The following is a 13,981-nucleotide window of genomic DNA, read 5'->3' on the forward strand; positions in this document are numbered from 1 at the left end:
CCTGCGTCCTTGGTTAGCAGGCGCTTCACTAACGTGATTGTCCGCGCTGCGCATCAAACCCTCGGTATAAAGAGGAAGAGCCGGGACGTGGGTTATGAATGGTGGACGCCTGAACTAGACGATCTCAGGAAGGCAAACGGCGCTTCACGCCGTGCGTGGCAGAGGCTCAGGAAGAGAGGGGGCAGGGCGGAGGAGATTGCACGAGAGGAGTTTCATGCGAGTAGAGCGCGATATAGAAGGAGAAAGGAGGAGACGGAGCTCGCGTTCTTCCGGGGGCTTGCCGAGTCCGGCAACGAGGACCCGTGGGGTCTGGCCTACCGTGTGGCGAGTGGCAGGAAGCGTCCGCCCTCGAATGTAATCAACGGCACGAAGTTCGCCGAAGGCTTTGCGGGGACTGTGGATGAAGCCATGCACGGCCTTGTGTATGCTCTGTGCCCGGACGACGATCCGTCTAAGGACACAGAGTACCACAAACAGGTGCGGATCTCGGCTGCCCTGGTCCCCTCTGGCCCAGACGCGTCTCCTCCGTCCCTTGAGTATCTGCGAATCATGGTTAAGCAATTGCCCAACACCGCACCGGGACTGGATGGAGTGACCGCAAGAATGTTGACGCATGTCTGGAAGGCTGCATCGGTGGAGTTCCACCTGGTGTACGCCAAGTGTGTGGAGGAAGGTGTGTTTCCGGATGTGTGGAAGGACGGTCGACTGCTCGTGCTGCCAAAAGGTAATGACAAGCCCCTCACCGACCCCAAGGCGTACCGACCAATTACGCTTCTCTCGATCTTGGGTAAACTGCTTGAGCGTGTAATGTTACACTGCGCGCCTCAGATCTCTAGCGGGATGTCGGACTGCCAGCATGGCTTCACCAGAGGTAAGTCGACAGTGACAGCGATCGACGCGATTACCGACACGGCCAGGGCGTCCACAGCGAAGTACGTCCAAGCTGTGTTTCTTGACATCTCGGGTGCGTTCGACAACGCCTGGTGGCCGATGGTGATGCTGAAGGCGAAAAGAGGGGGATGCCCGCCCAATGTCTATCGGATGTTGGCGGGATACTTCTCCGGACGCCGGGTTGGCTTAACCGTCGGCAGCCGGGAGTTGTGGAAAGTTTCCACCATGGGGTGTCCGCAGGGTTCTGTGCTTGGACCAACGTTGTGGAACGTTCTGTTGGACGACCTGTTGAGATCGCCGATGCCGGAGGGGGTGAGCATGGTGGCGTACGCCGATGACGTCACCATTTTGATTGAGGCGCAATCGAGAGCCAGCATCGAGTCGAAGGCCACAGAGGCCCTTAACATCGCGACTGATTGGGGAGCCCGGAACCGACTGGGATTCTCTCCTGCCAAGTCGTATATGATGACAATCAGGGGGAAATTCCAGAGGCCCCCAATCATCAAACTTGATGGCGCCTCGATCCGACAGGTGAGCTCAGGAACAGTGCTCGGCGTGGTGATTGATTCGGGTCTTTTGTTCACGCAGCATGCACAGGACATTGTAGAGCGCGCAGCCAAATGCTTCGGGAAGGTTTCGCGTGTGTCTGCGTCCTCCTGGGGCATTCGATACCCCGGTCTGCGCATTCTCTACCAGGGAACGTTCGTTGCCACGCTTGTGTATGCTGCGGCGTGTTGGTTTGAGCGGGTCAAAGTCCAGTCGGTAGGCGGGATTGTCCTGAGGGGACAGAGGCCGGCACTCGTGCTGCTGACGAAGGCCTACCGGTCTGTCAGCACGGCCGCGCTCCCGGTCTTGGCCGGAGTGTTGCCCGCCGACCTCGAGGTGGAGTATGCTGGACGGACGGCTGTACTGAGGACGCGCCAGCTCGCGACCCTGGACGAGATGAGCAGTCGAAAACGCGATATACGGGATTCGGTGATCGTATTTTGGCAGCAGCGTTGGGAGCAGGAGACCAAAGGTCGTGAGCTCTATCAGTTCTTCCCGGAGGTGGCTGGTAGGCTCAGCATGCGCTGGGTCCAACCGGACTATGTGACCTCGCAGATACTCACTGGACACGGGTGCTTCAATAAAAGGCTGAGCGACATGAAGCTGCGAGAGGGGAGTATGTGTGAGTGCGGCGAGAGTGAGGAGGACAGGCACCACGTTCTGTGGTACTGTCCTCTGTATGAAGACCTGCGGTGGGAGATGCTGAGTGGGATAGCGCTCTCGGAGGGCTACGGCCCTGCGTGGTACCCCGATCTTGTCGGCTCGGAGGCGAACTTCGCGCGGCTGCGAGGTTTCGCGCACGCGTGGCATAGGAGGCGGAACGGACAGACGCCTAGCGGCCAGGCACCGGATGGTGCCAACGTGCCAGTAGAGTCCATGCCCCAGAAGGGGGAGAGTGGCAAGGGACAAATGGACAAAGATTAAAGAACTTGTAGAGAGTCAAGAATTGCGCGCGGTGGAGTGCAATCTGCCGTAGGCAGCCGCAATTCCGCGCGCATCTCTCAAGATTCGGCCACAATAACCGCGAGGTTGGTATGGCCATGGGTGGTGGTGGGATTTGGCCGCGGGCCCCGCCGGGTCCGGGACAGTACCTTGAGCACGGCGGCCGTGAGCCCCACGCCGGAGGAGCCGCGGCCCGTGGTGTACTGGCTGCGGGCCCCGCCGGGTCCGGGACAGTACCTTGAGCACGGCGGCCGTGAGCCCCACGCCGGAGGAGCCGCGGCCCGTGGTGTACTGGCCGCGGGCCCCGCCGGGTCCGGGACAGTACCTTGAGCACGGCGGCCGTGAGCCCCACGCCGGAGGAGCCGCGGCCCGTGGTGTACTGGCTGCGGGCCCCGCCGGGTCCGGGACAGTACCTTGAGCACGGCGGCCGTGAGCCCCACGCCGGAGGAGCCGCGGCCCGTGGTGTACTGGCCGCGGGCCCCGCCGGGTCCGGGACAGTACCTTGAGCACGGCGGCCGTGAGCCCCACGCCGGAGGAGCCGCGGCCCGTGGTGTACTGGCTGCGGGCCCCGCCGGGTCCGGGACAGTACCTTGAGCACGGCGGCCGTGAGCCCCACGCCGGAGGAGCCGCGGCCCGTGGTGTACTGGCTGCGGGCCCCGCCGGGTCCGGGACAGTACCTTGAGCACGGCGGCCGTGAGCCCCACGCCGGAGGAGCCGCGGCCCGTGGTGTACTGGCCGCGGGCCCCGCCGGGTCCGGGACAGTACCTTGAGCACGGCGGCCGTGAGCCCCACGCCGGAGGAGCCGCGGCCCGTGGTGTACTGGCCGCGGGCGCCTTCGAGATTTCGGGATCGGGGTGTCAATTGGGACCGCTTCGAGAGTGCTATCCATGAGCGAATGGGATATCTGGATATGAGGGAGCCTGCGTCCTTGGTTAGCAGGCGCTTCACTAACGTGATTGTCCGCGCTGCGCATCAAACCCTCGGTATAAAGAGGAAGAGCCGGGACGTGGGTTATGAATGGTGGACGCCTGAACTAGACGATCTCAGGAAGGCAAACGGCGCTTCACGCCGTGCGTGGCAGAGGCTCAGGAAGAGAGGGGGCAGGGCGGAGGAGATTGCACGAGAGGAGTTTCATGCGAGTAGAGCGCGATATAGAAGGAGAAAGGAGGAGACGGAGCTCGCGTTCTTCCGGGGGCTTGCCGAGTCCGGCAACGAGGACCCGTGGGGTCTGGCCTACCGTGTGGCGAGTGGCAGGAAGCGTCCGCCCTCGAACGTAATCAACGGCACGAAGTTCGCCGAAGGCTTTGCGGGGACTGTGGACGAAGCCATGCACGGCCTTGTGTATGCTCTGTGCCCGGACGACGATCCGTCTAAGGACACAGAGTACCACAAACAGGTGCGGATCTCGGCTGCCCTGGTCCCCTCTGGCCCAGACGCGTCTCCTCCGTCCCTTGAGTATCTGCGAATCATGGTTAAGCAATTGCCCAACACCGCACCGGGACTGGATGGAGTGACCGCAAGAATGTTGACGCATGTCTGGAAGGCTGCATCGGTGGAGTTCCACCTGGTGTACGCCAAGTGTGTGGAGGAAGGTGTGTTTCCGGATGTGTGGAAGGACGGTCGACTGCTCGTGCTGCCAAAAGGTAATGACAAGCCCCTCACCGACCCCAAGGCGTACCGACCAATTACGCTTCTCTCGATCTTGGGTAAACTGCTTGAGCGTGTAATGTTACACTGCGCGCCTCAGATCTCTAGCGGGATGTCGGACTGCCAGCATGGCTTCACCAGAGGTAAGTCGACAGTGACAGCGATCGACGCGATTACCGACACGGCCAGGGCGTCCACAGCGAAGTACGTCCAAGCTGTGTTTCTTGACATCTCGGGTGCGTTCGACAACGCCTGGTGGCCGATGGTGATGCTGAAGGCCAAAAGAGGAGGATGCCCGCCCAATGTCTATCGGATGTTGGCGGGATACTTCTCCGGACGCCGGGTTGGCTTAACCGTCGGCAGCCGGGAGTTGTGGAAAGTTTCCACCATGGGGTGTCCGCAGGGTTCTGTGCTTGGACCAACGTTGTGGAACGTTCTGTTGGACGACCTGTTGAGATCGCCGATGCCGGAGGGGGTGAGCATGGTGGCGTACGCCGATGACGTCACCATTTTGATTGAGGCGCAATCGAGAGCCAGCATCGAGTCGAAGGCCACAGAGGCCCTTAACATCGCGTCTGATTGGGGAGCCCGGAACCGACTGGGATTCTCTCCTGCCAAGTCGTCCATGATGACAATCAGGGGGAAATTCCAGAGGCCCCCAATCATCAAACTTGATGGCGCCTCGATCCGACAGGTGAGCTCAGGAACAGTGCTCGGCGTGGTGATCGATTCGGGTCTTTTGTTCACGCAGCATGCACAGGACATTGTAGAGCGCGCAGCCAAATGCTTCGGGAAGGTTTCGCGTGTGTCTGCGTCCTCCTGGGGCATTCGATACCCCGGTCTGCGCATTCTCTACCAGGGAACGTTCGTTGCCACGCTTGTGTATGCTGCGGCGTGTTGGTTTGAGCGGGTCAAAGTCCAGTCGGTGGGCCGGATTGTCCTGAGGGGGCAGAGGCCGGCACTCGTGCTGCTGACGAAGGCCTACCGGTCTGTCAGCACGGCCGCGCTCCCGGTCTTGGCCGGAGTGTTGCCCGCCGACCTCGAGGTGGAGTATGCTGGACGGACGGCTGTACTGAGGACGCGCCAGCTCGCGACCCTGGACGAGATGAGCAGTCGAAAACGCGATATACGGGATTCGGTGATCGTATTTTGGCAGCAGCGTTGGGAGCAGGAGACCAAAGGTCGTGAGCTCTATCAGTTCTTCCCGGAGGTGGCTGGTAGGCTCAGCATGCGCTGGGTCCAACCGGACTATGTGACCTCGCAGATACTCACTGGACACGGGTGCTTCAATAAAAGGCTGAGCGACATGAAGCTGCGAGAGGGGAGTATGTGTGAGTGCGGCGAGAGTGAGGAGGACAGGCACCACGTTCTGTGGTACTGTCCTCTGTATGAAGACCTGCGGTGGGAGATGCTGAGTGGGATAGCGCTCTCGGAGGGCTACGGCCCTGCGTGGTACCCCGATCTTGTCGGCTCGGAGGCGAACTTCGCGCGGCTGCGAGGTTTCGCGCACGCGTGGCATAGGAGGCGGAACGGACAGACGCCTAGCGGCCAGGCACCGGATGGTGCCAACGTGCCAGTAGAGTCCATGCCCCAGAAGGGGGAGAGTGGCAAGGGACAAATGGACAAAGATTAAAGAACTTGTAGAGAGTCAAGAATTGCGCGCGGTGGAGTGCAATCTGCCGTAGGCAGCCGCAATTCCGCGCGCATCTCTCAAGATTCGGCCACAATAACCGCGAGGTTGGTATGGCCATGGGTGGTGGTGGGATTTGGCCGCGGGCCCCGCCGGGTCCGGGACAGTACCTTGAGCACGGCGGCCGTGAGCCCCACGCCGGAGGAGCCGCGGCCCGTGGTGTACTGGCTGCGGGCCCCGCCGGGTCCGGGACAGTACCTTGAGCACGGCGGCCGTGAGCCCCACGCCGGAGGAGCCGCGGCCCGTGGTGTACTGGCCGCGGGCCCCGCCGGGTCCGGGACAGTACCTTGAGCACGGCGGCCGTGAGCCCCACGCCGGAGGAGCCGCGGCCCGTGGTGTACTGGCTGCGGGCCCCGCCGGGTCCGGGACAGTACCTTGAGCACGGCGGCCGTGAGCCCCACGCCGGAGGAGCCGCGGCCCGTGGTGTACTGGCCGCGGGCCCCGCCGGGTCCGGGACAGTACCTTGAGCACGGCGGCCGTGAGCCCCACGCCGGAGGAGCCGCGGCCCGTGGTGTACTGGCTGCGGGCCCCGCCGGGTCCGGGACAGTACCTTGAGCACGGCGGCCGTGAGCCCCACGCCGGAGGAGCCGCGGCCCGTGGTGTACTGGCTGCGGGCCCCGCCGGGTCCGGGACAGTACCTTGAGCACGGCGGCCGTGAGCCCCACGCCGGAGGAGCCGCGGCCCGTGGTGTACTGGCCGCGGGCCCCGCCGGGTCCGGGACAGTACCTTGAGCACGGCGGCCGTGAGCCCCACGCCGGAGGAGCCGCGGCCCGTGGTGTACTGGCCGCGGGCCCCGCCGGGTCCGGGACAGTACCTTGAGCACGGCGGCCGTGAGCCCCACGCCGGAGGAGCCGCGGCCCGTGGTGTACTGGCCGCGGGCCCCGCCGGGTCCGGGACAGTACCTTGAGCACGGCGGCCGTGAGCCCCACGCCGGAGGAGCCGCGGCCCGTGGTGTACTGGCCGCGGGCGCCTCCGAGATTTCGGGATCGGGGTGTCAATTGGGACCGCTTCGAGAGTGCTATCCATGAGCGAATGGGATATCTGGATATGAGGGAGCCTGCGTCCTTGGTTAGCAGGCGCTTCACTAACGTGATTGTCCGCGCTGCGCATCAAACCCTCGGTATAAAGAGGAAGAGCCGGGACGTGGGTTATGAATGGTGGACGCCTGAACTAGACGATCTCAGGAAGGCAAACGGCGCTTCACGCCGTGCGTGGCAGAGGCTCAGGAAGAGAGGGGGCAGGGCGGAGGAGATTGCACGAGAGGAGTTTCATGCGAGTAGAGCGCGATATAGAAGGAGAAAGGAGGAGACGGAGCTCGCGTTCTTCCGGGGGCTTGCCGAGTCCGGCAACGAGGACCCGTGGGGTCTGGCCTACCGTGTGGCGAGTGGCAGGAAGCGTCCGCCCTCGAACGTAATCAACGGCACGAAGTTCGCCGAAGGCTTTGCGGGGACTGTGGACGAAGCCATGCACGGCCTTGTGTATGCTCTGTGCCCGGACGACGATCCGTCTAAGGACACAGAGTACCACAAACAGGTGCGGATCTCGGCTGCCCTGGTCCCCTCTGGCCCAGACGCGTCTCCTCCGTCCCTTGAGTATCTGCGAATCATGGTTAAGCAATTGCCCAACACCGCACCGGGACTGGATGGAGTGACCGCAAGAATGTTGACGCATGTCTGGAAGGCTGCATCGGTGGAGTTCCACCTGGTGTACGCCAAGTGTGTGGAGGAAGGTGTGTTTCCGGATGTGTGGAAGGACGGTCGACTGCTCGTGCTGCCAAAAGGTAATGACAAGCCCCTCACCGACCCCAAGGCGTACCGACCAATTACGCTTCTCTCGATCTTGGGTAAACTGCTTGAGCGTGTAATGTTACACTGCGCGCCTCAGATCTCTAGCGGGATGTCGGACTGCCAGCATGGCTTCACCAGAGGTAAGTCGACAGTGACAGCGATCGACGCGATTACCGACACGGCCAGGGCGTCCACAGCGAAGTACGTCCAAGCTGTGTTTCTTGACATCTCGGGTGCGTTCGACAACGCCTGGTGGCCGATGGTGATGCTGAAGGCCAAAAGAGGAGGATGCCCGCCCAATGTCTATCGGATGTTGGCGGGATACTTCTCCGGACGCCGGGTTGGCTTAACCGTCGGCAGCCGGGAGTTGTGGAAAGTTTCCACCATGGGGTGTCCGCAGGGTTCTGTGCTTGGACCAACGTTGTGGAACGTTCTGTTGGACGACCTGTTGAGATCGCCGATGCCGGAGGGGGTGAGCATGGTGGCGTACGCCGATGACGTCACCATTTTGATTGAGGCGCAATCGAGAGCCAGCATCGAGTCGAAGGCCACAGAGGCCCTTAACATCGCGTCTGATTGGGGAGCCCGGAACCGACTGGGATTCTCTCCTGCCAAGTCGTCCATGATGACAATCAGGGGGAAATTCCAGAGGCCCCCAATCATCAAACTTGATGGCGCCTCGATCCGACAGGTGAGCTCAGGAACAGTGCTCGGCGTGGTGATCGATTCGGGTCTTTTGTTCACGCAGCATGCACAGGACATTGTAGAGCGCGCAGCCAAATGCTTCGGGAAGGTTTCGCGTGTGTCTGCGTCCTCCTGGGGCATTCGATACCCCGGTCTGCGCATTCTCTACCAGGGAACGTTCGTTGCCACGCTTGTGTATGCTGCGGCGTGTTGGTTTGAGCGGGTCAAAGTCCAGTCGGTGGGCCGGATTGTCCTGAGGGGGCAGAGGCCGGCACTCGTGCTGCTGACGAAGGCCTACCGGTCTGTCAGCACGGCCGCGCTCCCGGTCTTGGCCGGAGTGTTGCCCGCCGACCTCGAGGTGGAGTATGCTGGACGGACGGCTGTACTGAGGACGCGCCAGCTCGCGACCCTGGACGAGATGAGCAGTCGAAAACGCGATATACGGGATTCGGTGATCGTATTTTGGCAGCAGCGTTGGGAGCAGGAGACCAAAGGTCGTGAGCTCTATCAGTTCTTCCCGGAGGTGGCTGGTAGGCTCAGCATGCGCTGGGTCCAACCGGACTATGTGACCTCGCAGATACTCACTGGACACGGGTGCTTCAATAAAAGGCTGAGCGACATGAAGCTGCGAGAGGGGAGTATGTGTGAGTGCGGCGAGAGTGAGGAGGACAGGCACCACGTTCTGTGGTACTGTCCTCTGTATGAAGACCTGCGGTGGGAGATGCTGAGTGGGATAGCGCTCTCGGAGGGTTACGGTCCTGCGTGGTACCCTGATCTTGTTAGCTCGGAGGCGAACTTCGCGCGGCTGCGAGGTTTCGCGCACGCGTGGCACAGGAGGCGGAACGGACAGACGCCTAGCGGCCAGGCACCGGATGGTGCCAACGTGTCAGTAGAGTCCATGCCCCAGAAGGGGGAGAGTGGCAAGGGACAAATGGACAAAGATTAAAGAACTTGTAGAGTCAAGAATTGCGCGCGGTGGAGTGCAATCTGCCGTAGGCAGCCGCAATTCCGCGCGCATCTCTCAAGATTCGGCCACAATAACCGCGAGGTTGGTATGGCCATGGGTGGTGGTGGGATTTGGCCGCGGGCCCCGCCGGGTCCGGGACAGTACCTTGAGCACGGCGGCCGTGAGCCCCACGCCGGAGGAGCCGCGGCCCGTGGTGTACTGGCCGCGGGCCCCGCCGGGTCCGGGACAGTACCTTGAGCACGGCGGCCGTGAGCCCCACGCCGGAGGAGCCGCGGCCCGTGGTGTACTGGCTGCGGGCCCCGCCGGGTCCGGGACAGTACCTTGAGCACGGCGGCCGTGAGCCCCACGCCGGAGGAGCCGCGGCCCGTGGTGTACTGGCCGCGGGCCCCGCCGGGTCCGGGACAGTACCTTGAGCACGGCGGCCGTGAGCCCCACGCCGGAGGAGCCGCGGCCCGTGGTGTACTGGCTGCGGGCCCCGCCGGGTCCGGGACGGTACCTTGAGCACGGCGGCCGTGAGCCCCACGCCGGAGGAGCCGCGGCCCGTGGTGTACTGGCTGCGGGCCCCGCCGGGTCCGGGACAGTACCTTGAGCACGGCGGCCGTGAGCCCCACGCCGGAGGAGCCGCGGCCCGTGGTGTACTGGCTGCGGGCCCCGCCGGGTCCGGGACAGTACCTTAAGCACAGCGGCCGTGAGCCCCACGCCGGAGGAGCCGCGGCCCGTGGTGTACTGGCCGCGGGCCCCGCCGGGTCCGGGACGGTACCTTGAGCACGGCGGCCGTGAGCCCCACGCCGGAGGAGCCGCGGCCCGTGGTGTACTGGCTGCGGGCCCCGCCGGGTCCGGGACAGTACCTTGAGCACGGCGGCCGTGAGCCCCACGCCGGAGGAGCCGCGGCCCGTGGTGTACTGGCTGCGGGCCCCGCCGGGTCCGGGACAGTACCTTGAGCACGGCGGCCGTGAGCCCCACGCCGGAGGAGCCGCGGCCCGTGGTGTACTGGCTGCGCGGCGCCAGGCGGTCGATGTAGTTGAGCAGCTGCGACTTGGCCACGCCCGGGTCGCCCATCAGGCAGATGTTGATGTTGCCGCGGATCTTCATGCCGTTGGGACGTCTGCCGAGTGCCAAGAGGGTGTTAATTTATTTCGCAGCTGAACGGTTGAGTAGACTCTTAAGAACCAAACAACAGAGTAAGTTTAAGGCCCGGTTTCCACCAAGGCAGAGCGGAGGGAAGACGGGCTGGAAGACGTAGCGTGGGCAGGCCTCCTACTAGGTGGACCGACGATCTGGTAAAGGTCGCGGAAAGAGACTGGATGCGGGCAGCGCAGGACCGTGCAGTGTGGAAAACCTTGGACGAGGCCTTAGTCCAGCAGTGGACGTCATTTGGCATTTGGCTGAAACGAGAGCGGAGGGAAGAAGTGTCGGGCCGTCAAATTTTTCTATAGAATTTGACAGCAGCGGCGGCCCGGCGAGGAGTGGGGCTGTGCGGAGCAGAGAAGCGGAAATAAGGAAATCTGATTGGTTATTCAAAAAACTTCTCCGCTCCACTCCACTTTGCTCCGGCTTGATGGAAATCGAGCCTAACTGAATCGGTTAGCGATGCATGTGACAGAGCCTACAATCGCAGGTTTTAGCCTTTTTTGTCTTGAAGAATTGATCTGCGATAAATTTTGGCATAGAGATAGGCACTTATAAGAAATAAATCTTAAAAGAGGGAATAATAATAACAATAAATAATTATTTATCTTACTTATCAACTCCTCCAACCAATAGCAGCAGCAGCGCCTTCTTGACGTCCTCGTGGCCATATATCTCGGGCGCCAGGCTGCGCGCCATGCGCGAATATAAGTCTTCTTCAGCTAGTTCTGCCAATTCTTCTTCTGTTAGAGCTTCCGCCATTTCGCTCTCGTCGCTTTGGTTGAGGCAGGTCACTCCCTGGGACATGTGGGAAAAATCGGTTTAAAGTTTTATCACCACAATAGCGTAGTAGACACTTTTGAAGTTCAAGACATTTATTTTATTTATTTATTTTATTTATTAGGACAACCAACAAGACAAACACGCATACATGAAATTACTATAACTAAAAGTGCTTAAAACTAAGTGCTGTGTTAATTAAACATTTTTTGAAATTACTCATTCTAGCCATGAAAAATCAGTCAACTGAGTTTGCGACCCAATGACATCATAATTATTCTGTTATAGCACTGTGAGCACTGCTCGGTTTTCTCACTGGTGGGTGTCCACACCCTTAGTGCTCCAGCACTAAGCGAGCAGTGCTAAAGATGCGGTTTTACCACAGAATAATAATAAGTACTACGTACAGAAGTTTTACTTCGCGAAGGTATTTAAAAAAATGTATGCTCAATGTCATTAACAATATGGTGTAATTTAGCTTGTCTTAAGAGTCAAGCACCATTTTGTTGACAAACGTCGGTGATCGGCACTGCGCCGAAGCTATAGGGCTGACTTCGGTAAAATGATGTGACGTGAGGTGCCAAACTGCAGAAAATGCCGGAGGAAATACATGATTAAGCATGAATTATCATGAATAATATTAACTACTTATTTACCTCTCAGTGTCTGCAACTTAAAAAAAGTGCATTCTGTGTTTTTATTTTTACAAGCTTTTATTTTTTATTTAGAAAGTTAAATACACTCGAATACGCGTGCGTGAGTCAATGCTTGTCGAATAGTACTCCTGTAGGGGGCCATCGTGCGTGTTTTGTTTTCGATGTAAACTCGCGGAGATGAACAGGTCTGGTTTTACTAGAGGCGTGGGGTGTGCGTTGAAGACTGGCGCACGGTATTAAGGCCGGGTAGCAGAGAAAATGGCGAAAATGAGGTTTTCATTTTTCATTTTTGAGGTACTAAACAGTAAAATTAAAGGCTAAGATTTTTATTGGGCATAGTTGAGGATATTTTCGAGGGCTATTAACGGATGGAAACACGATTTGATGAAGTTGACTCGATAGAATAAATTCCCAAAGTTACCTCTATTCGTTTTCTATTTATGGTTTTATTTTTAAAATAAGCGATTTGAGATTCTAAATCTTTTACTAAACTAAAGTTCAGAAATAACTTGAGGGCTTTTAACGGATGAAATTTTTATATTGCGTCTTATTTAGTTACAATGTTAAAAAATGTGGAAAAAATCGTCCATGACGGCTTGAACAATCTCAATCAGTCGCGCGGTGGCGCTTACGGAGGACGGACGCGTGTCAGTTTTTTGGCCGTGACAGTTCGCGATTTGTCAATATTTTTGACAATGATGACTTTGATGAGTCACAGTATAATAATATCAGTGTTTTTTTTTTTTTTTTTAATTTGTTTTTTAACATACAGTCATGTACAATCAATAGTACTATAGTAAAGATGAATATGATTAAAGACCAAATTAGTGCCTATTTATAGCTATTACAATATTGGTTACAAATGAGCCACTCTTAGGACTAAATTTTTTAACAACAAGCCAAAACCTAGTGCACAGACAACGGCATATCGAGCCAACCACTATGGAATCTTATGTAGTTGTAATGTAATAGTTACTTTTTGCAACTGAAATATATGTAGATATAGGTCCGACATGCCGTCAGTCGGAAACAAAATAAAATAAAACAGAAAAATGAATGAGGAACACAAAGATAGTGACAGATTGGAAAGCTATTCACTAGCCAAACTATTAAAAAGGACGGATTTGAGCTTTGATAATGTTACATTAAACAAATCAATTTCTGTGAAGTTTTTATTGTAAACGTTAGTGGAACGATACACGAATGAGTTACGAGTATAATTTTTACGATATCGCGGGGTAACGAAAAGTGGTTTACTACGTGAGGAGCGTTACTGTGTGCTTAAATTTAAGCTTTCTCCAGTGTTACTGGAGAAAGCTTAATTTGATAATTAAGAATTATCAATTTTGTCTACCTATTGAAATTTAAATCGTTCGCATCCTTTTAAACGAAGACTCTACTCATGATACATAGTACTCAAATATGAGACAAAACCAATGAGATAAAATTTCGTTTTAATAGTACCTACATACAATCGTCTTACACTCTTTAGAAGAGCACACTGACACAAATAAATAATAAAAAATACTGTCTAAGGTCTGTAGCTAAAGGTCTAAGCTGTAAGATAGAAGAATCTTCTAGCCAAAAAGATGCCAGATGCAGCAGATGTCAACGGATTTAAAACTGGAGTTCATATGACTCCTTGCAGACTTGAGTCTCTAGAGCGTCCCTTCCTCCACCATGCGTAAGAATGTTTCAAAAATACTGTCTAAGGTCTGTAGCTAAAGGTCTAAGCTGCGAGATAGAAGAATCTTCTAGCCAAAAATATGGCAGATGCAGCAGATGTCAACGGATTTAAAACTGGAGTTCATGTGACTCCTTGTAGACTTGAGTGTCTAGAGCGTCCCTTCCTCCACCATGCGTAAGAATTTTCACAAAAATACTGTCTAAGGTCTGTAGCTAAAGGTCTACGCTGCAAGATGGAAGAATCTTCTAACCAAAAAGATGGCAGATGCAGCAGATGTCAACGGATTTAAAACTGGAGTTGATGTGACTCCTTGTAGACTTGAGTGTCTAGAGCGTCCCTTCCTCCACCATCCGTAAGAATTTTCACAAAAATACTGTCTAAGGTCTGTAGCTAAAGGTCTACGCTGCAAGATGGAAGAATCTTCTAACCAAAAAGATGGCAGATGCAGCAGATGTCAACGGATTTAAAACTGGAGTTGATGTGACTCCTTGTAGACTTGAGTGTCTAGAGCGTCCCTTCCTCCACCATCCGTAAGAATTTTCACAAAAATACTGTCTAAGGTCTGTAGCTAAAGGT

General features: G+C 57.1%; 1 protein-coding gene across 1 annotated transcript in view; it reads right to left on the minus strand.

The window, feature by feature from the left end:
- Positions 1-13,981, minus strand: part of LOC135084319 (DNA replication licensing factor Mcm7) — a 35,230-nt gene that overhangs the window by 14,110 nt on the left and 7,139 nt on the right. Inside the window, 2 exon segments of the mRNA XM_063979125.1 lie at positions 10,091-10,259; positions 10,896-11,080. Of these exon segments, the coding sequence (XP_063835195.1) occupies positions 10,091-10,259; positions 10,896-11,080 (354 nt within the window).

The sequence above is a fragment of the Ostrinia nubilalis genome, chromosome 2 (genome assembly GCF_963855985.1).
Source record: "Ostrinia nubilalis chromosome 2, ilOstNubi1.1, whole genome shotgun sequence".
Taxonomy (NCBI): Eukaryota; Metazoa; Arthropoda; class Insecta; order Lepidoptera; family Crambidae; genus Ostrinia; species Ostrinia nubilalis.